The sequence below is a fragment of the Anopheles maculipalpis genome, chromosome 2RL (assembly GCF_943734695.1).
Source record: "Anopheles maculipalpis chromosome 2RL, idAnoMacuDA_375_x, whole genome shotgun sequence".
Taxonomy (NCBI): Eukaryota; Metazoa; Arthropoda; class Insecta; order Diptera; family Culicidae; genus Anopheles; species Anopheles maculipalpis.
In genome coordinates, this window is record NC_064871.1 from 73,883,689 (window position 1) to 73,907,318 (window position 23,630).

The following is a 23,630-nucleotide window of genomic DNA, read 5'->3' on the forward strand; positions in this document are numbered from 1 at the left end:
CTTTCTTGTTTAACGCTTCATTTGCTTATCTTGCTTATAGCGCAAACCGAATGTAGGGCGTAAGTTTCCGCGAGTAAGCGATCCGCGTGTCAATAGACACACCCGACCGTACCACGATTCCCAGCGGGTGGTACGGGCGCAACGGTCCGACCGGTGTACACGGCCAGGAAATTCGATACTAATTCGATTCCCCGAGCCCGGTAATGTCGGTAATCAAATTTACCCTGCCGGAGCGCTGGGAGTGTGTGAAGCTGAGTGCACACAGGCCACGACATTCTGCCCCCCCCCACCCAAAAGCGCTGGTGCCTTTTGGATGACCCCTTTGGATGCCGAGCGGGGAGAGCGGTACCATGTGCTCCGTCGATACATGCATGCGCGGCGTTCCTCTTTCGGTTACACGGGTGAATCGAATCAAAGTGCCATTGCACAACCGGGAGGATTAGAATGGAAATTGAGCATTTGCCGAGCTCATTGGCTGATCGATTTCAATTAGCTTTTACTGCAACTGAATTCAATTTGCGGGGCGTCATGCATTTCTTCGTCGTGGTGAAGTGGGCGCGCTTCTAGTATGGCGTACATGTGAGGGGATCGTTCTTTTTTTTCTAAGCTTTGTTAATCATTCACACGTAAATTTAAATGTACTATCGTTTCTAGGGTCAACGAGCTGCACTTCAGATGCGTTTGGCGGTTTGCTTCATAGCTTATTTTAAGTAAGTTAAATCATAGAAGGAACTTCATAAGGGAAGATGCTTTAGGAATTGAACAGTCTGTAAGTTCCTCTAGTTTAGTAGATGTTAAAGGTGAATCTATAGCTCGGAGAAGGAAATGTCTCCCAGGAAAGAGGAAAGGAGTATACTAATTTTAAGTTTATTGTAAGCATTACGGCCTGGCCGTCCCTTATGAATAAAAAAAAAAAAAAGGTGAATCTATTTTTCACAAATTTAGCATCAAATAAATGATTGAGGCAAGTATTGTTTTTAATGACTTGTACATAGTGCAGTTTAGTAACATAAGTAATATAAGCCTTGATCTATCTGACAGATTACTATGTTACGTCGATAATTTGAAAATCTTTTGATCCATTTTTGTCGGTTGAAGATTGTGCGTTTCTTCAAGGTATCCTAGACCGTTGTTCCTCTTGGTGTGCTATGAATTCCTTAACCCTCAGTCTCAAGTCATCTCGTTTATTCGTTCACGTTCTCCTCTGTCCTATCCCTGTGTACTAGAAAAAGTCCTGTTTCAAACCAACCGTGTTTCAATGGTTAAGGATTGAGGTGTATAGCTAGACAGTGGTCTCACTTTTACGCCTCCTCATCGACTCTATTGTTTCCGGAGCCTGGTAAACATTTGGTACTATAAGACATACAGCCCGTGATTTCTCCAGTCCCTTGTGTTTGAAAGCCCTCTTATGTTCGATGGTTGGATCTTTGCTGTGTAATCTGGTGTCCCTCGGCTCGAGTTCATATTGATCGCACCGATCGGATGCAGATGTTGTTCACCATATTTTCTGATCGCAGAGTCCTTGGTGGACCCTCTATCACTTTGCCTGACTATCAATATACGTATCAACTGCTTGGACTCGAAAGTCTTAAGACTCGCCGCTTCCATTTCCAGGCCCTTTTTATTGCATCCCTGTTGTTTGATGCTCCGTCTGGCTCCTACCCAAACTGCTCTACGGCATCGAGATTGTTTCACGCGAGCAAGCAAGCTCCGAGAAAAGAGTATCATCCGTTTACTACACAGCCATCCGCTATGTCAATGGTGCATTCGTCACCAGCCCGATTAACCAGGCCTCCATCCTGTGCAACATATCATCACCAACCGACCAGTCGCAGCTGCAGCTCGGATCCTTGAGAAAGGACTCGACGCAACTGCAATCATCAACAGAGCAAACGCAGAACTACAGATGCTCACCAACCAACAGTTGCAACCGATCATCCAATCGATGATAACTCCGATCACCGATCATCCAATCCATTTTTACAGACGGCTCCGTTCTACTGGACTCAGCTGGCTTTGGGATCTACTCCACCACAGACAACTGCGCCATCGAACTTCATAACCACTTTTCTATCTTCTCCGCCAAAGCAATAGCAATTGAACTAGCCGCCGACGAAGGACTACAGACCGACCGACTGAACGTCATCTTCGACGACAGTGCCAGTGTTCTGGCCGCCCTGGAACATGGCACCTCCAAAGACCCCCACATTCAGCTCCTTGACTCCATACCTGCATCCCCGACATTCGTTTTCTTCTGGATTCCGGGTCCTCTTCATCCAACAGAGGCATACCACAACCTTCACCGCTGAGATGCCATCCGTTTTACTAACATCATAGTCTCCCAACATGGAACATCGCCTGGCACAACCTGGACCTAAGCAACAAACTCCGTCCCATCAAACACAGCACCGCTTCATGGGAAGATACCGAATCCAGTCACATCCAACGAGTCCTTCTTTCCCGCCCTCGTATAGGTCATACCCGCCTTACACAACTCCTACCTCCTAGGATGTGCCGGACGGTTGTGATCACCGTCCGCCACATCCTCACCGATTGCCATGGATACACGACACACGAGCCACCCGTGGCTTCCGTTATATTTAAGAAATACATACAATAGTTTTGTATTAAATTTTACCACATATTTATACAGTAGAGAGCCAAATGTAGTCTCTAAGCCTCTAAGACTCAAAGCCTCTATAAATAAACGAAAAAAAAAATAATAAAAATTAATGCTCCGTCACTACTACCCTTGATCCATTTTATGTTCCCGTACCCTTTGTATCCGTCTTTCTTTAATCATCCCTTCCCTAATCGTACCCCAGTTGGTCGCATTTGGTCTCTGCTTCGTGCTTTGTCCTCTTGCAACTCCTTGATCTCACCTGTTTGATTTCCATCTTACTCCTCCTGTTTTCCGTTCCATAATATGATCCTCTCTTAAATCACTTGCCCCTTACTAAATCACCATAGTCCATGTTTGTTCCTAATATTAAGTAAGAATTTAAGTACGTTTGTTGTGCCACAAGGCAGACATTATAATGAACGAAGTTAAATGAAATTGATACAAGATTTTTGGTACGATCAAGTAGAGTGCGAGTGATTACTGATAGTGGGCTTAGTAGGTCTTTCTAATACCTACCACTAGCCAACCTTTTTATGGTACACTTATTTTTAATATTTCAATACATACATGCTTCCTGCAAGGCTCCCAAATTTTGGTTCAAAACCGTACAAACATGTGTCAATATTACTGCGAAAACTTAGCACTGCTGCTTAGAAGTTCTGACGGGATAAACTTTTAAAAAACTAAGAAACCTTAACGAGAATTTTAGCATGCTGATATACTTTTATTAACGACCAATTCTGTACATGGTGGTGACTGAAAATGATCCATCTCAGCTTGAAACCATGTATACTCCAACTGTGGATAACAACCTCGGTCGAAATAATTCTCAGTTACTATCTGTCTACAACAACACCAGCTCGAATATATGTAATTGGTTAAGCAATAACATACCTTTACGATTAATAATCACTGAATCATTAATTCTGAAATGGAATACCCTTTTCTCGATACAAATCCTCTCCACTAAACTGCGGCCCATCAAAATAGACGTGTATGTTTACCAAAATGACTTACATCTCGTATCGAAATTATACACTCATTAGTGCAAAACTAATCGTCCGATCGCAATAAAACCACCCATCGCTGTCAGAATCGTTGGCATTCAACAAGCCAACGATTCTGACAGTATCTAAGTGTTCTACGAGTTATTACGCAGCCGGGAAATACAGCTCTTTTGATCCGTACTATCACTAGAAAACGCTAATCACACACCGTTGCGGGCCGTTCCGCAAATGAGTGTGGATCAGTTGAATTGGAACCGATTGGCAGAACCGAAACAACGCGCACCGAAGTGCGCACTAATCAGCATCCACCTAACGAGCCAGTGAAAATCCTTCCTATGTTGTGATGCCGGCTGCCCTGAAGCCGGATCTAGTATCCGGATTTCCGTACAACGCAACCAAGAAGAAAGGTCGGGCCAGAGGTGACCGTTTTGATAGCTGGAAAGTATCCACATCCGGCACGATTTTTGGGCCGCATACACGTCCGTCCGAGCCACCCGTACACGAGTTGACATGAAATATTCATGAATTAAAATTTTTCCCAATTTCACATTCCGGGCAAAGAGCGGGTACGATGGTGGTTGGGCAGGGTAACCGTCAGCCGGCCGATAGGATGGTGCTGGGTTGGGGTTGCCGATTCACGAAACTATTTGTCGTGGAGGTCGAAATTTATCTCGCGAACGACACAGCCGTGCCGTGATCACTATCGGAAAAACGAGCCCCGGTGTCGTGTGTGTGTGTGTATCGTTCGCTCGGCCATCCCAACAAGCGATGCACATTTTTAATTTAGATTGTAATCAATACACACGCACTTCCCCGCACGTTGGTCCACGCACAAATGAGCCCTCCCCGTCCACGGGTGTTCTTTATTTTTCCTCCCGCTTTCGTTATTAGTTGAACAGCCTATGATAACACTCAGTTCGGCTTATCGGTGTGATGCGTTTCGAGGAAAAACTGAAACCGCCCAAAACTGGATTAACATAACGGTGCCGGGGCGTGGAAACTTCCGGAAAGCGGGAAAAAAAAACGCAGAGGAACAAATAGTTTTCCATAACTAACGGCGATGTGTGACGCGAATAGGAAAATACCGAGCGTTTGTTGTGGACCGTGGGGGGGAGGGGGGGGGAGGTGAGGGAGAGGTGGAAGAGCCTTGAAATTTAAAACCCAGTGCACGCACTCAAACGCACACACACACTCTCTCGTCCGCAAATGCAAATGTTGGCAGATATATTTTTGCACCACACAACGCTTCAATGCGTACCAGGAGTGTGTGGAGATCCTATGCGTTTCCCGAAAAATCTATGCTCCGGGTGGATGGGCACTGTGTCTGCCGCCATCTATTCGCCTATGCAAAACACGTCTACATGGCGCAACTTATCGAAGCGAATGCAGTGAAGAGGCACACGGGACAGAGAAACGAAAAGCGAATCCAGTGTTCAATGCACACGGCGTATGTGTGAAGTGAAATGATGAGCAAGGATGGCACCGAACATTGATGCCGGTGATGAGTCGGGGTTTTGTGGATTCACTATAGCAAGTTCGCCGGCCATTAGTTTGTTGCTTTATTTCGCTTCTTTAATTTCAGACGAGGATTTTGTAGTTTTTTTGTTTTATTTTTGCTTTCCAATGTTTGCCCCACTCCAGCGGCAGTTTAGGAGCCGAATTCGATTGAATAAGGATGCATTTCTGGTCCACCGAACATTCTGAACTGATCGGTTTGCTTGTTTCATGGGGCGGGAGGAGCGTCCTGCTGGGGTCGTGGAGTTTCGCTTGCAAATTATGAGCATGGAAAATAGGTTGGTAATGGATTTCTGTGGTGGTTGTTCCCCAGTGTTCCCGTGTTACGCACTCATGTTCCGGTGCAGCTGAGCTTACTGGACCGCTGCAAAATCTCAAACGGACGCAACGAACCCGTTATCGCTTGTTAGGCATAGTTTTAATTATTTAACTGTAGTCGACGCGTTCGAGTGTTCTGTTATTTAATCGGGGAAAACTAGTTTTCATGAAGTAGCGCTTGGAGGGTAGGGCCTAATCGATACTGCTGGAGTGCATGTGTAACGATACTAGGGAAAGGCAAAAGTGCATTGAATTGCAACAACAAAAAAAGCACGAGCATGTCTGGAAAATATTCAGTTTTATTCATTTTTGCCTTTCCAAAAAGGGAAAATGAATATTTACACTGTTTCCCCTGTGGCTAATGCAAGCATTCTAACGAGCTACAGAACAAAGCACATGGTTCAGTAGCATGCAAACTTAAAATAAGCACCATGAATAAATAATTCGACTCAAAAATGTAATTTGCTCGTCAAGCCTTTCACAATCACCTGTGGCATGCTATTTTCCGGAAGAAGAAAATAGTCACAGAAGGAGAGAAAAAAATCAGATGACAAGCAAAAACTAACGCCCTGTGGCGTTGCAGAAATCTTAGTATCAAAAATATGAAATCACTTCCACCATCCCGTTCCGATCGTACCAAAATCACAGCCACACCACAGCCACGTGATATTCCACTTTAATCATATTAAAATTTGAAGTGCCAACAAAACCCCGGCCTTCCATCCACGGCACAGGCTCGTGGAGGTTTTGTTTGTTGAAAATTCGATTCCCATACGTAGCATGGCACGGCATTAGAGTGGCATATTGTTCTCGCAGCAAGCACACCCAAGCACACGTCACATATGGGTTCGTTGATGGGGCGGCGAATGGGGCGCGCTGATCGAATCACAATTTCACCTAATTTCAATCTGCCACCACGTCACGTCAGTATGCGTTCGTGCGTGAATCCCACCCAGCGAATGCGGATGCTGACTTTTCTACGGTACCCCGCAAACACAACAAACAAAATCAACACGCGCGCTATCCTGCCGAGGCGTTGTGAAAAAAAAATGGCGCCCTCTTTTACCCTACACAATTTTCCTTGCTCCTAGTTTTGTCTTGCGGTACCGAGAGCGACAGAGTGATGCGAATAGGGATTTGGCTGTCATTTTGCGAACGTTACAAAACATACTGCTTATTGTGAAGTTTTTTTTTTACGTTGCTACTTCCTGGCTTCATGCGTGAGACATCTTTACGCAAAATAAAGCAGCTGCCAAAATCAGTATGTTACAGAAAATTTACACTCTTATGCTAAGGCTCGCCTCCGGTTGGTATCATAGTACAGTAACACCACCGTGCGTACAGGATGCGACATTCCAAGGACGCAAGAAAATTGAGATTGGTAGTGTAAGACGATGGCAGAGGGAAGGATCGTTGGGGTAATCTTTTCTCTTTCAATTCTTTTCCATACATTGTCACTCTACGTTTTTCGTAACGCGAGCCTAATGATGCTATACGTGAAGGCATTTCGATCGATAACTGAAAATGGGAAGTTAGATTTAAAGCATTTTACAGTTAATTTTCAAGCTCGCAGGTTCATTCAAGCATTGTCGCATTTTGAAGAAGAAGCTTTCAACCATTCGCATTAGTGAAACTATAAGCAAAAGGATACACAATTACAAACCTTTACGGCTCCTTTTAAGCTTTCAATGGTGGTTTTTTTGCAGTATTCTTAATACCAAGTTGACGAAAATCAGTATTATAAGGATTTTCAATATTTTCTACAAAGCTCTATTTATCTGGAAAAGGAAACGCTAAAACTAGGGCTGAAGATGTTTTCGGCTGTCATCCATCAACTATTTATCCGGAGTACAAAAAGGGCGGCAAACTGGACTATGCTAACCTTCCTAGGCAACACAGTTCTGAACACAGACTGCAAGATCCAGTTCCGAAAGTTCGCTACTTGCATATTTTGTCGAAGCTGGTCTTCACACAACACGACAGAGGATAAAACCCTATCCGGACAGTATTCTCTTAATGAACACTGATTATCTAACTACGTGGCATCTACTCAAGTCTAGTAAGACATTAATTGATCAGCGTGAATTTTGGAGAGATATACAGGGACATATATCTATAGATAGGAGCAGCCCGGTGGTGTAGGCGACAGCGGCGCCGGTCTTCAAACGGCAGGACCGGGGTTCAAATATTATCCAGACCGTCCCCCCGTAGTGACGACTGACTAATCAACTACGTTGTATGGGCAGTCTAGTAAGCCATTTCGATGGCCGGTATGACCTTAGAGGTCGTTAAGCCAAGAAGATGACTTTTGGAGATCGTTAAGCATAGAAGAAGTAGAAGATGTCAAGCTGGGTTTTTTGTATTTTAGATTTAGTGAATTCTACTTCAAATCGGAATGCCAGAACCTACTCCCTGTGAACTCGTCTATTAGCTAACTTATAGTCTCTACAAGTCTCACAACATTATATCAAACCATGCTTTATGAAGATGGTTAATATTTTCCAGAGGCTACCAAATGATCAACATCCAACAAATCCTTGATTGATCGAAGGTCAAAAATTACGGCTAGGCTGAGCTGTTTGCGCCAGTCTTCAAATGGCAGGAAAGGGATCCACATCCGGAATCCGGACCGTCCCCCCGTAGTGAGGGCTGACTTTCCATCTACGTGATATCGGCAAGTCTAGTTTGATGGCCGGCATGACCTTAGAGGTCGTTAAGCCAAGACGAAGAAGATGTCAAACTGGATTTTTTGTATTTTTAATTTAAGTGAATTTTACATCAAATCGCTAAATTGGAATCTGGAACCAACTTGCTATACTTCCGTCCATTGCTTAACTTAAAGGCGAGTCTTGAAACTTCAGATCAGTCCAAGCTTTAGGATGATGATAAATGCTTTCCAGAGATCACCAAGTGGTCAACATCCTGGACGCGTATTTGGGGTTATACGCTTTGGGGACGCGCTGAACTATTTGGGGTTATAGATATCCTAGATCAAAGAATCAAATTGAATCGGATTTCGATTAAAGCCTTGGGGAATACAACCTAAAATTATGTAAGTGTCCTAGATATGGATTGTTATTTCGGTAATGAGGGCACAACTTAATCAAGAAGCTCACAAATGTGCACCTACGAATGCACAAGCCATCGTTAAAAGACTCCCAGCTGAGCAAGTCCTTCACATGATTCCAAAGGGAATTCATAAGCTCAAGATAATTCACGTCACATTAAGCTACTGCACTATGGAAACTTATAATCAGTGTTAATTTGGTTCAACTTAACTAAACTCCTGTAATCAAGCAAACGAGCAACATTTTTTGCTATTTGCTGTAAGTTAAAACAAAAAATTACGCTTCATTACTCCCTGTGCCTCGTATTTCCTTAGAACAGTAATAGCTTGAAGTGCGTCAAACATTTTTCAGCTTCACCATCGCCTTAGTCGAGACAAATTATGCTCAAATAACTTATGTTGTTACAGTGAAATATTCACCCTCGGAAAGTTATTCCGCTCAGCCGGACTGGCAAAAAACAACACCAACCAAAGCTACAATTTTCTACAATATCTGCCTTCTAAGGAAAAGTTCCAAATATTTCTTCATCTTTCTGCTAAAACTCCTCGGCAGTCGTCATCGAAATCTTTTTCTTTCTGCGACCAAACGAAACCAAATCGAGCAAAACACACCGAGAGACAAGATAAACACCAAACTTTGCCCGTTGCTTACAGCACGGTACAGCGATTCTTAGGCTGCGGAAATTTATCAAAATATCCTTCGACCCAGTTTCGCTGGCGTTGGTGGTTTCGCATCGAGAAGCTGCAAATATCATTCGCACTGGGATTGTATTTCAATTTGCACCAGCCACAAGCACTGGACTATTTTGCCCTGTTCGGTGTTTGGCTGTTTTGCTGAGCTCCGGCTGAGCTCAGGCCTATTTGCGCAAAACACAGGCCCAGGCGCGGGTAAGGATAACAAGAAAACAGCAAAACGAAATGGGCTTAAAAACACCCACCCGTGCGCCATGGATCTGAGGGCGGGCGGGCCTTCTTTTCCTAAGCTCTAATCCCCGCGTGGCAATTTTACCATTTCGCCACAACCGGTCTGATGCAAAGGACAACGCTGCCAACCTTAAAGCAAGTGTAAAGGTACACGGTTAAAATCGTTTGAATATTTAAAAAGCATTACAAAACTTTTTCCTACCCAAAAACGTTCGCCGGATTCGATCGTTTGAAGTGCTGCTGCTGCTGTTTTTCGTTCTGCCCGTTTTTCGCACCGTTTCGACCAGATCACAAGCTTAGAAAGAATGTTGGCGGCGGCGGTTTTATTTTTTCCTGTGTATGTCGGGAAGCAGCCGTCGGAAACAACCGAACGGTATTGTTGTTCACGGTTTTGCCAGCCCACCAAACCTACAAACACCTGCCAGGCGAAATACCAAACAAACGAAGACATAAAACGAACATTCGACAGATAAAACGCGAAAATCGAGAAGACTTTTGGGTGTTTTCGCCTGTTCCGTGCACCAAAACAACAGCAGCTAAAAGAATCCTTGTTTTTAGCCTACTTTTACGCTGCTTGTCCCTGCTTTGAGTCGGTTCTGCAGGCGCTTCATCGCCCACGTGGAGGGGTGGGAAATTGTGGATAAAGCTACCACCGGCTTAGAAATTGCTCTACACGTGATTACCATAATATTAGAAAATGTTCCGCGTGCTTCGACTTACCTAGCGCGTACATTGCCAAAATTGTTGCCGACACTCTGGCACAAAGCCGTCATCAAACAAGTGAGTGAGCCGTTTTTTTTTTTTGGCGTGTTTTACCTCACCCCACTTCCCAGGACCTAACAGGCGCCCATCATGACCAGGCTATAATGCGTTCTGAAGTGTTATTAAAGTCGAATTAAAACATCTCACCTGTAGCGGCGTTACGCGAAAAGAAGCGATTTGATTTCTTTTATTTTCTTTCGCACTTTCGCAACCAAAAACCAACAAAACAAGTAAAAACCTAAACTTTCGTCCCTCTATCCCTGTAGCGAAACGGGAGCATTTGGTGCTGGTCCAGTAAATAAAACAAGCCGCGCTACATGATATACTTTTTTCCCCCCTCCGATTGGAGAGCAAATTCCTGCCCTTATCCTTGCGAAAACGGAGCACCATAAATGAGGTGATGAGTGGATCGGCACGAAATCGGTAAACGGTTTGGGCAAAACTTTGCCTCCCAACAACACAGCCAGTCTAACACCATTATCGGATAATTTATTCATAAATGGTACAGTTTAATGCACTGGTTTCGTGACGGGATCAGTGGATCCGCTGGCCACCGGGCTTGATTGAGGCAAACCGCGCACACCAACACACGGTTTATTTCTCGTTTGTCCACAATTAATCACTTACTGTGCAGGTTGTTAGTGCTACATACAGGGGCACGTCATGATTACTTATTCGGGTTTGTTTTATACTTGTTTCGATGTAATGTGGGACGAACATTCTGACACACACTCGATCGGTGCTCATGTTATTTAAAACCGTGTAAAATAAATCGTGTTGTTATTGTTGAAACAAAAACATGCAAACATCTGGCAAAAAATGCAAACACCTTAATACGGTGCTGGAAATATTTATAATTGAATTTGGTTTTCTTTTGAATTTTTACAAGCAATTCCAAATGATAGTGTGCAGCGAGCAAACTTAGAAGGGACTAGCGCAAGCGAATATCTACCACATTAGCGAATCAGCAAAAATAATTATGAAAGCACGTTTAATTGATATCGAAAATTTACTTTGAAAGGTCTATATTTTTCAAACCTAAATCTTTCATCCCACAATTTTTAATATACATCTTCTGACGTATCTTTCAACCCACAACGAATATTGCTTTTAACCGAGCTATTTTATACTGAACTTTAAATTTTCTTCAACGAAAAAAAAGGCTCGTAAATAAACTATTATTTTACAATTTGCTTTACTAATCCTTGAATATATCATCCCGATGTTACGCTAATATTTTAAACCACCCAGCAAAACAATTTTATAGAAAAAAACTCCATCAAACGTATGTAAACCTAAAATTATTTTCATCACTAAATTGACTCACTTTATTGGTTGAAAGCACGCAAAGCTGTACATAGGAACAAAGAAGTGGAACAGCACCATGCCCATAATTACGGGCCAGAATCTGTCCACCTCTTCGGTCAATCACATTTACACGCATTAAACAAAAATGGACACGAGATAAACACTAAAGCACCGCAATCTATTTGTCAATCACACAAATAATCACACGGAAAGAGCAAAAAAAAACTCTGTTTGTTTAAATAGAAAATTTACATAAAATAATTGGTTATTGAAATTTATGAGATTCCCATCCGGGGCCATCCCAGTAACGCGACCATAGCACCCCAACACACTCGTATTAAAATAATGTTAAAAATGCAAAAGCAAATGTACAAAAGCTTGCATACAAACAGGCGCAACCGAATGACATAATCCAAACGAAAGAAAAAAGCCGTATTCAATAATCAACAAACTCACCACTGTTGCTCAATTAGAACAAAAGCTGGTCAGGATGATGTTAAAAATAAAAATGAGGGAAAATTTCGTGCACACACACACATAAGAACGGAAAAACAGCAACATAAATGAACCACCGCCACAGGGTGTATCCCGCATCCTCCGACCGTGCGAACGTTTTTGGAGTATGGAGGAGGTTTGGAGCCAGGAGCGCGATGCGGGGGAAGAGATTGATGAAAAAGTAATTGAAAACCATTTGGAATGAAATTTAGCATGAAATTGATCTTACGGTTCGGAATTCACAAAACGATTTAATCCTGTTTCTGTTCCATTTCTTTCTTTTTTCCAAAGGTTTTTTTTGCCCATGCTTTCGCAAAAAAAGGAGTGCTCTGGTTTTGTGAATTTAAAAACGGTGGAAATAGTGTGTCTTTTAGTTTATTAATCTTTCTACTCGTTTATACTACAACAATGTTTGCTCTTTTTGTAGCATAAACTTTACGCAACATGAACTATCGCCCCTATTTCCAAGAAAAACTTTACTCATCAAGTACATGCCATACACGGGGAATAGTTGGCTGCTAAAGTTTAATCCCCTTCGTCACCGTTCAAGAATAACGCATTTGCTTGCTTGTTGCGCGTACGGAGGCAAAACTATTTGCTAACCATGTCAAACGGAAGTTTAACCCCAAGTTTCGCCCGAGACTAGCAGAAGCGGCTTCATGTTGGCCCAAAAGCGTACCATGTCGTACATAATTCGGTCGAAAAATGGATCATCCCGGCCGACCGTGCGCGGAAAACCCTTTTACACCGGAAGGATGATCCGGGCAATATGCCGTGCTGCTGCTGCCTGTTGTTGGAGCAAAACAATACCAGATACCTGCTCGACACACGCCGTCATACATAACTTAGATCATGTATTTTTCATATTTCAAATAGATTTCTACCATCAACCGGAAGCCCTAAGAACGTATGGGTGAGGGAGGGGAGGGAGTCTACAGAAACCTGGAAAATGGTCGGAAAAAGTTTTATCCACTATTCCTTCATCATATGTGCCCTTGATGATGCATAATTTCAGTACCGGAACAAAGGCAGCGAAGAGCGGCATCCGTAGCGCCGAAACGACACCAGAATTCTAAAACTGTTGCCACATATTCGGGACGGGAAGCTTCTGCAGGTGTAGAACCATTATTGTAGCTTCCTTGCCATCCCTTCAACTCCCTTGACAGCCTCCCGCACACTCCTCCAACCCTTCCCGAAACAGCAAAGGGCCACGAAGGGTTGAAAAATATGCTCTACAAGAATCGCCTGTCAAGCGGCGATATAGTTTTACTTCTTTTTTTTTTCGCATCGCACCTATCTGGCCAATGTGCATCCACCGTTGGGAGTACTCAGCCGACAGTTTCCTATCGTTAAGAGGCACATCCCTTACACTACCTGATGCTGGGGGGGGGCTCAGCGCCGTCACGTACTTCACGTAAGATAAATTACGACGGCCCGAAGAGAGACTGTGTGTGAGGGCCAGTGCACGGCACACAGGATAAAGTTTACTTGTTATTAAATAATTTCAAGGAATTTTCATTGAAAGCATGCATCCGCAGCAACAGTATCCGGGAGGAGCTTCACGTTACGAGGACGCCACGGTACGGCTTCTTTCCGCCGGCACTGCTTCAGATGCTTAAAGTTATCTTCGGCACTTCAAACCAGACGGTCCATGAGGTGCAGTGAGGTGCAACGGAAGCAGGTGGCAAACAAAAGCCGGGCTACGAGTAAAGTGTTGCAACAGCGGGTTGAAGTTTTATGTGCCGCTCAGGGTGCACCAGAAGAAAAGCGAAACAATAGACCAATAAGTTTACAACTCCTTCTGGCCCCACGCAAGTACGTGCAGTTCGTGCGCTCGGGCGGAGAACTATTTCATCATTCAACCAGGCACAAAAGCAGTTGGACGGATTCCACTGAAATAAGGGCCATCCTCCATCCGGATAGTGAAATGTTGGCCAGTTTTAGTATGCATATTAAAGTGCATTCAACAGTGCAACAGGATAATGGTGTTGGGTGTATTTTTTTTCGCTCGCTCGCTCGCTCACTCCTCACTGTGAATGGTTTATTAATATTAGATGCATTTCTGAGAAGATCGAGAATGTAACGTTTTATATCACCAGCATTGCTTGACTCAATAAAACAGGAAGTCATAGAAATTCCTTTAAAGCACATGACACAATGCTATGTAAAAAACACATATTTTATTCGCAAAATGCAAGCGTAAATATTAAATTGATTCAAATTACTTTCGTCGGCACCATTCTGTAGCGTAAACGTAAACTGTGTTTAAATTACGATTAAAATCAATTTTCCTAAACACAGCCACAAAGCTAGGTTTCACACCTGCCTGCCACTATTCATTAATATTAATTGCTTCCAATAAGTGAGCATACGTTGTTCACAAGCACACCCCATGTCACTTCTGCACGCAAATTTGTCGTTTGCAAGGTGCTACAAAGGGTTAAATTGTTATTATTTGTATTTATTTTATTTAAAATTAACTATGATGGTAGAATGTCGCATTGTTCACCACCGTTTGTGATGACTAAATTAAATAAAATTAATGATATGGCATTTCCTCCTTAAATTAATTATATTTTGTTTTAATTTTAATGTTTAGTAGAGATAAGATTCCAAGACTCTTTAAAGCAGGAACAATATACTTCATTAAATATATCAGCTGGTATGGATTTTCGTAAAATATTTCTTCCTGGCTTAACGACAAGCTTGACCGTATCCGGAATTGCTGAAGAGACGGATAATCAGTCCTCACTGCAGCACAGCTAGACTGTAATCATCAAAATTATGTTTAAGAATCAAATGTTGATTTACAAAGATTCTTTAAACATTTTATGACCATCAACAAATAAATGTTTTGCTTTAAGTCTTCAAACTGAACACAGCCCAACTATGTATCTTTGTTCGTCAATTCGTTTTAACACTAGAACTACCGCAATTTTGGCGCCTGCAACTCTTTCGCCAGTTGAGTCAAAATGACTGGTGGTTACAAAATAAATATTTTTTTAAGATCTGATTAACATTTTCATATTTCTTTAAGTTTGTGTAGATATCTTAAAAGACATTTGATTTTTGATTTGATTGATCCTGTTGATTTGCAGCGTTGAAGATTCAAATCATTTAGAGCAAAATCATCAAAGCATCAGCCTTGCAGCTCATAAAACTGTTGAGCTTACTGCTTTATTTCTTGCATATTATATATTATCTCATAGTTCTATTGCAAGGAATACGTCTGTCGGTCATAAAAAATCACCTTGTTGCGAGAAATTCGTATTAAAATCAGCTGTTAATCGTTGCACAAACCAACAGTCAAAATGACTGGTTAAGGTAAAATTGCCCTAGGCGTAAATTTATATCAATATTAGAAGAGATTTTTAATTTTTAAATTCATTCAAAATTCATGCATCAACAACGGCAGAATTGTTTGATTAAGTAAAATAAAACCACTTGAAAGGTATGGAACCGGTCAAAATGACTAGTCCGGTAGTTCTAGTGTTAAAGTGTTGTTAGTGAAGTTACAAATTTTCGTCCACACTCGTCTCACAAGAAATTTGAAATGAGTACTTCCTTCTCGCAAAATTAACCCTCTGTTTGATGCATCCCAAGAAAATGAGGTAGAAAATTGAAGCTTGACAGCAGTACTTACATATTACGGTGAGTCGAGCATTGGCACGGATGGCTGAATTGAATTTGGCCGGTCCAACTTGGCACTGGTATTCTGCATCGTCCTCGATCGATGCGTTCGATATTCGCAGATTGTAGATGCCGAGATTACGGTCGGCCAGCACCGAGTACCGCGGGTATCCCGGTATGGTGTGGGAAAATCCTGTGCAAAAAAAGAAAAGCAACACAGAAAACAATCGAGTGAGCGATGAATCGATTGCTCAGAAGAAAATGGCAGCGTCAGCATAAGCTGGAACATTGGGATGGGAAAAGAATCTACCACATAGCAACACTCTGTGCTCTTCACAGTACTTACCCAGCGCGAAACCATCCTTTGTCCACTGCACGGCACCGACTAGATTGTAGATCTCGCACCGGAGCAGTGCCTCCGTGCCTTCCAGCACCTGCAGATCTCTCGGCACGGTGCGGAACTTCTGCTGAGCGTTGCACAACAGCATCGGGATTACTGCAAAAAGAGACAATCACAGCACAAAATGGTTACAGTTACAATTATCTGGCACAGGATTAGATAAGGATTTTGCCACAATCACACAGACAATCGAGGGCTAGCGAAGAATACCGCAATGCATGCTATGCAAAACGGATCGACTGGAATCTTGTACTTGCTGGGCGTCTTGTAAACATAAAGCTACTTCAAACATAACTCGAAGGAGTATGCAAAATGCATAAGAGTAGGATTAGGAGCAATTATTTAAGCATTGTCCTGTGGAGCGCCGCCAATCCCATGAATGGGGCTGAGATTTGAGATTGTTACATCGAATCGAAAGGAACGCATCGGAAGGGCTCAGGAATGTTGCTAGAATTGACTACACATTGATTTCTTGCCATTGAGTAGAGCAAAAGGCGGCACAAATGCACTCTTAATTGAATAATCAAATCAGTTCACGCAATCTGGGTTAGTCAGCAATAAATCAATTTAACGTACGCCATTTTTATGGGAAGCTAAGATCAAAATTCTGGAAGAAATACAACGCAGAGGGTTCTGCTTTCTATTGACACGGTGTATTTGTCTTTCTTAAAGTGTCACACGTCAATCAGTGTCACGTAAGCAAGCGATAGGCGGACAAACTTTAAAAGTTGAAGATTAAAGGCCCAAAAGGCCTTATCGGCCTTATGCATTTGTGAGACTTCAGCCACGCTCACCGAAAACTAAAACCAAAAAAAATGTGCTACAAAACTGGATTAAAGACACTTTAAAAAGTTTTTATCAGTCTTCCTGCCTTTTAACATCCTTTTTACACAAACAGTAAAATCCAAAATAAATTATTATATCCTTTAGAAAACAGGAATGAAAGAAGAGCAATACAACATGCCCACAATAAAATAAAACACCAAGGATTACTGCGAAAAATTGCCAGCTTTTGAAGTGTTTTGCTTGTTTTTCGACTGCTTTTTCCCACGGCATTGGTGCAAACACGCCGATGGAAACCATTTTCATTAACACACACGCGCTCGTCCATCTCACAACCAGAAACCATATTGACCGAGTCGTGCCCGTGCCAGGATACGGTGGGGGACGCACAATGTAATACCATCTGCCTTGCGTACTTTAGCTGACCTGCCAGCTCGCTGTTACTGACGTTACGGTGTTGTTTCAGGCTTTCAATCACATCCCGTTACTGTGTATTTTTAATATTCACTTCCATCTTTCTGATAACGATACGAGACCACCGTTTCCACCGTTAACCTGCCCCACAAAAAAGCCCTCTCTTCCTTCCGTTTGATCTACATTGTACATACAAACTAACCAGAACACCCGCTTTTACTTACACGTGGCGCGACACGGCGGTTACCTTACGGGTTGAGTTTGGTGCAGAACAGTGGAGTGGACCTCTGTTGTAAATTATTCCACTCACCCAAACAACTGACCAAAACATCCTCTCCGTCAGTTCCACACACACAGCATCCACCACACAGCGCATCCCGCGAATCAAACGTTGCGTCTGTTCGGTTGTGGTTGTTCTTTTTTCGTTATTTTAATTTGTCTCAACCCTGGCCTGGGTTGAATCTTACCAACCACGGGTATATATACACACACACACACCGGGCCTCATTATCTTTTCAGTCACTTCGCATCGCGCAACCGTGCACCGGAAGTTATAATTCAGCAGCAGCTTGACCGTCGTCACACGTCGCCGTACTCAGCTGCGTATCCGTTGCGTTTTGCGTTGGTTCCCTGTCTGTTTCTTTCTTCAAATTGACCAGTTGCCAAAGTACGCAACCGCAACGTATTCGGGATGGAGGCATCTTTGGAGGATGCCTTCCGATGCACAGACGTGAATCAAACCCCGAGTGTAGGAATACAAAAAGATAGACCCCGTTTTCGTTTCATAAAAAAAACTCATCTTCACGGATCTGCCACGCGGTGGTACGGCGTTGACTGCCTGCCTGCCTTACCCGGTGATATCAATTAATGAACGACGACAATTTCATCTTCGCATTATGTCTGCGCCGTTCGCGTTTAACATCCGGTTTTTGGCAACCGTCAACCGGAAACCGGTTTCGACCTGAAGCTCGAGAACGTGCTCGTGTTTTTTTTTAAAAGCGACTAAAATGATTCAGGATGGGGTTTGGGTTAATTGTATGCCTTTTTTCCCCCTAACTGCTATCAAAGTATGTTACTTTGGAAAGTTTCTCAAATTCCGCGACTCCACTGATCACTGCGGACTATAATATATGACGATTAATTATATGGTGCAGATATTTGGGGGACTAGACAAGAAATTCATTCAAATTATTGTGACTTCCCGGCGTGATGCGCCTAGAACTCATCCAGATTTTCAGATTAGAAACTAAGCTTTGCTCTAAATGCTTCAGATTTTGTTATTCTGCTTAATTGTTGCTTTTCAGGATGTAAGAATTATCGACAACGTCTTTTTGTAGAAAGATATACACAATTAGTCGTGTTCATATTTTTATAGCGATTAGGAATAAAACGAATCGCATACAATCTTCCATGATAATATGAATTACTCCACATGTAAGCTACGCCTGCAGGCATCTAAATACACTCCAGTGACAACAACAGGTACATTAAATAAGCATAGAGGACAGTTACAGAGTTGAAGATAGCCACCAACGTACACGCTCGCATCGCATCACTACTACGCCCGGAAGGGGTTTCGTTGTAAACCCCTGGTGTAGCTCAAAATAAACTCTGCATTAAAATGACATGAACACGGAAAAACAAACTGTACCATACTTCAGCACACGCTGCCTGGAGGGGTGGGGGGGTGAAAGCTCACATGCCGGCCAGGTACCTGACTGGAATGTCTGACTCAAGCTTTCTAATCCATTGCATCCCGTGTGTGGAGAATGAACTTGGCACAAGAACAATGTTATCAGAGCTCCCGTGTGCAGCGTGGTACAGTGTGCGTTCTCTCCCCCTTCTGTCAACCCCTCCCCCCCCCCCTCGCTCTCCCCTTCCTTCCCCTCTCATCAAGATAAATCGTATTATCCCCTTGAGCGATGCACATGCAACGAGTGCTGCAAACGGAAGGTCAGGTCGCATCTCCCACCGGCCCGGCCCGGCCGACCGAGAACAGTGGGAAAGTAATCAGAATAAAATGTCGGAACAGTACACAATTCCGCCAGCGCGCCCCATCGCCATTTGCCCGGTGTCGTTTTCCCGCTAATGAAACCGTAATAAGTGGAAATGTGCAAAGACATTAGGCCCGAAGGTGTATTCAGCTCGGTGTGTGCACACACATCCTGTGGTACTCGGTGTCTCATCCAGCGGTTTCTCTCTCGCTCTCGCACCGGTTCGTTATCGTTTGCCCTACAGTCTCCACATCAAAAACCACTTCCCATCCTCATTGAAAGGTCCGGACAGTAAATGATATTCCGGTACGGCAAAAAGCGAAATAAAATCAAACTGAATTGAGCGGTGGAACAGTAATGCGAAATAACACGCCAAAAAAAAAATTAAACACTGGCCCTTCTCACTCTCGTATGGGGTTCCGTTTTTCCGATGTTCTGGCACCGTTGTCGCCTGGGTATTAATTTTTATGACCCAACACATATCCCCGCCCGCTCCGAGGATCCGGTTTTGCTTCCCATGGCCGATTCCGCATGAGGCCAGTAATTTAATCATGCAACTTTTCATATGCAAGGCCTCGGACCGCGAGGGACACGGTACAAAAACAAACCACAGTGAGTGAGTTGGTGGGTCGTTGTTTGTGGTTTTTAATTTTTTTGGAGGTAGTTTGGAGCAAGACGTGCATCGCGGTTGTGAAGTCAGTCACTTTTTTCCCACAGCATTTGGGAACGGTGTGAGATCCTGTAGGAACTAACCGTTGAGTCAAGGATATAAACTGCGTCGCCGGGTAGATAAAAAACAAGAAATTCAAGATACAGCTGATAACATCCAACGGATAGTACTATCTTTATGACTTGCTGCGTATAAATACTAACACTGCACCCAGTCCTGGGTATTAAAAACCGGACTAAACTTCTTCACTTGTGTCCTTAACTGCTTGACTTTTCGCTTACTTTCGAAATCATCCAACCGGTACTGATTGCCCTTTTCTGCAAATGAAGCCGTTTTCCCATGAATGAACGTAAAATGTTACAGCTCAAGCGATCGGAGTGGTTCCGATTCCAGAAGTCATCGCCACCAATAAACAAGTGTTACCCTTACTTACAACTTACAATCAAAAAAAGCTCACTTGAAATATGAAGAAAGGGGAAAAAAAATTATAACACAAAGCGAAGTGGAAAAAATATGGCCCAACCACAAATCGAACCAAAGCCGCGAAATAAAAATACGCACCGCTGATACGTAATTATCCGGACGCCAGGAAACTGGTAGGAGATAATTATGTTTGCCAAAGGACGTACCACACACCGGAGGCAAAACGAGCGTAACGGACAAACGTCACACCGCGGAAGCTGTGAAATACAAAGCTGAAAGGAAACAGGTGAGGACACCAGGTAACAGGACACGCACAAACAGGAAAAGAACCGGGGTCGTTTGCGATGCGTTGCGGAAGGAATCCTCACAAAGCAAGTGTAATCAGCAGGCAGCAACCGTTTCCCACGGCGATAAACTTCGAACGCGTATGATGATGCTGCGCAAAAATCGGGTGGGGAAACCGCGTACAAGTGCACGTTTACATTCTGGTTTGACAGTTTGCAAATCGATGACCAATCGAAGGGAAAGATGGAAGAAACCGAAAGAGCCTTTTTTCCCTGCTTCACTTGCAGCCTGAGAAAGTTTCCAATTTTCCACTCCGCCCCGCTTCTGGTTCACCGTGGCGAACCGGATGGCCAACGCCTTGCGCAAAATGTAAGCGATAATGATAGGCTTTTGCGCTCGCGCGGCTCGCTAGGAACTAATGTGGAAACCGAGACATAAACGATGAACTGGAGCATCAGGCAGGACTTTCCCGAGGGTTTCTTTTTTTTTTTTGTTTTTTGGTCCGGAGTGATGAACAAAAGGGAAGCAAAAATGAATCTGTTCCCATCGGCATATTATGCGTACGAGCTGGATGATGAAGGGTCTTTACCTTGCCAAAAAGTGGGTAAATGAGCAGCCAATTTGAATGCGGAGCCACTCATGGGAAGATTCAATCGAACTGCGTGCATCAAACGATAATTAACGAATGTTTGATAAAACAACGACGCTGATTAATACCAGCGTACAGAAAAGTATCATATACACAGAGCTGCTACCATTTGCTGTAATCATGAGTGAGTGGCAGAATGAATATTCGTATAAAGTGTTTGCCGTTTAAAGTAGGGCAAAAAATCTTGGGAAAACTATAAATTTCAAACTCTCAAACTTTTGTACCTTCAGCTTTTACAAATATTTAAGGTATATTTGTGAATTGCTTGGATATTTTCTTCATTTATTTATTTACTTGTTTATTTATTTATTATGTTAGGAAGGAAGTAGAGGGTGCTAGGAAGGATTGTGAAAAAAGAAAGGAGGAGTCACGAAGACGAACACGAAAGCGAGACAGAGAGACATTGTAGTCGACCAGGTGGTAAGTGTTGTTGAAGGCCTGTAGAGCCCTGATAAAGGGGTCGTTCAAGCCGTAGAGAGTGTGGCGTGATGGGATATACAGTGGAGGTCTATCGCGAAGGCCTCGAGAAGGGTTGTAAAGGGGGATAGTGGACAGGAGAGACGGGACATCTAGTTCATTTAACAGGAGTCCTGCAATGAAGCTAGCACAGATATGGAAATGTCTTTCTTCCAAGGGCTCAAGACCAAGAAGGCGACTGCGAACAGGATAGGTAGGGAGTGCCAGCTGAAAACCTGTAAGAAAGCGCCGAACTGCTACACTCTCCAGTTTGGCCATCGCGGTAGAGCCTGGAGGAGACCAGACCACAGCTGCGTATTCCAGGGAAGATCGAACCCAACAACAGTAGAAGGAGTTCAGACAGAGAGGTTCACGGATTTTGGACGATAGGTTAACAATCAGGCCCAGTGATTTGTTAGCTTTTATGATAACAAAATCAACGTGGGTGTTGAAAAAGAGTGTCTCGACAAGCCACACTCCGAGATCCTTTATAGAAAATCCCCGACAGCGGATGTTTCTGAGTGGAATTACATGGGATCTATATAGGACTAGATCGTTCTTACGGCACCACACAGAATTTAGGAAGGTTAGGAGGGTACAAAAGTCAGCAGAAGAAGACGCAGGAAACCCTCGAAGGGAAAATAGAGGTTCAGACGTTGACAAATAAGATAAATATCAGAGGACTAAGGACACTACCTTGAGGAACTCCAGACGACACTTTGACTCTATACACTTCCGACAGTAATCAACCTCTGATCCCAAGTCTTTTTAGTTTGTAAAAGCAGCAGGTCGAGGGGTACACTGTCGAAGGCAGCGCTAAAATCGGTGTACACAAAGTCGGTTTGACGTCTGGATACCAAGTTATAGAGATCAAAAGATACAAGACACACCGAATAATGAACTGGCTTTTAAAAAACAAGGATTTTCTTTAAAGTATGATCTTTAAAACTGACAATCTAAGGCAGAATTTGCCTGTACAACGAATTGATGCCAATTATTTGGAACAACATCTATGATTGTGTAAACCGTCACTAATTTCTGATTTACCGTCCTCCCAACAATACATATAACATACTACCCAAATCCAAATGAACACATACCCACAATAGGTGATGATTTTAATGTTTTGTTCAATTTTACGATTTCCCTCCAAGCCGCTAGCCGCATTTCATAGCCCTTGCCATAAATTACGGATTAAACTTATTAGCATGCCTATCCCTTCGAACCCCCCAGCCTTCCGCAAAACTTCGCCAGAAGTTCATTCGCCTCTAACGATACTACGAATTTGCTTTTAATCAAACAAGGCATAAATTTATGAGTTCAGTTCATCGTTTCTCACGAAACTGGTTCACGGATGAATGAAAGGGAACCGAACTTCGGAATCGGTAAATTTCACACTTTGCGTCCAATCATCATTAGAACCTGAAGATCTTCGATCGCTTCTCGTGCCACGCCAGGCAACGGAGGTTTCGGTATCGTTCTTCATTAACGCGTCCTCCGGCCAGCGCTCTGGAGCCTCCTGCTGTGGTGCTGTGGCTTTTATATGGTGTGTCTCATTAGCACAAAGCACGAAGACGCTGGCCAAACACACACTTTCGGTCGCTCTCGCAAAGCTAGATCATTAAGGAAGCGTCGAATCGGTATAAACTGGTACTAAACCTCAACGCACAGGTTGTGCGCTCCCTTTCCGGAGTCTGGCCATAAACTCTTCAACTTCCCAAAAGCTTCATGTTTTGGGAAACGGTGATATAGTGTATTAATTTGCTGCACTTGTTTTCGTTCGAAAACACACACATACATATTCCTTTATCCCGATTCTATGGTGCTCTGAGACCTGGTTGCGACGGACGAACAAATCTCTAAACAGCTATAAAACTAATTTTTTTCAAGCTTCACCAAAAAAACCC

The 23,630-nt window shown here is 43.3% G+C and overlaps 2 protein-coding genes across 5 annotated transcripts in view; one reads left to right on the plus strand and one right to left on the minus strand.

The window, feature by feature from the left end:
- LOC126556339 (integumentary mucin C.1-like) overlaps positions 1-23,630 on the plus strand; it is a 521,191-nt gene that overhangs the window by 243,932 nt on the left and 253,629 nt on the right. The gene's annotated exons all lie outside the window — the stretch shown is intronic.
- Positions 1-23,630, minus strand: part of LOC126568766 (nephrin-like) — an 80,426-nt gene that overhangs the window by 22,366 nt on the left and 34,430 nt on the right. For both annotated transcript variants that reach the window (XM_050225375.1, XM_050225374.1), the window contains exons 3-4: positions 15,996-16,145; positions 15,663-15,842 (exon numbers count right to left, since the gene is read on the minus strand). In XM_050225375.1, coding sequence (XP_050081332.1) covers positions 15,663-15,842; positions 15,996-16,145 — 330 coding nt within the window. The remainder of the gene's footprint in view (positions 1-15,662; positions 15,843-15,995; positions 16,146-23,630) is intronic.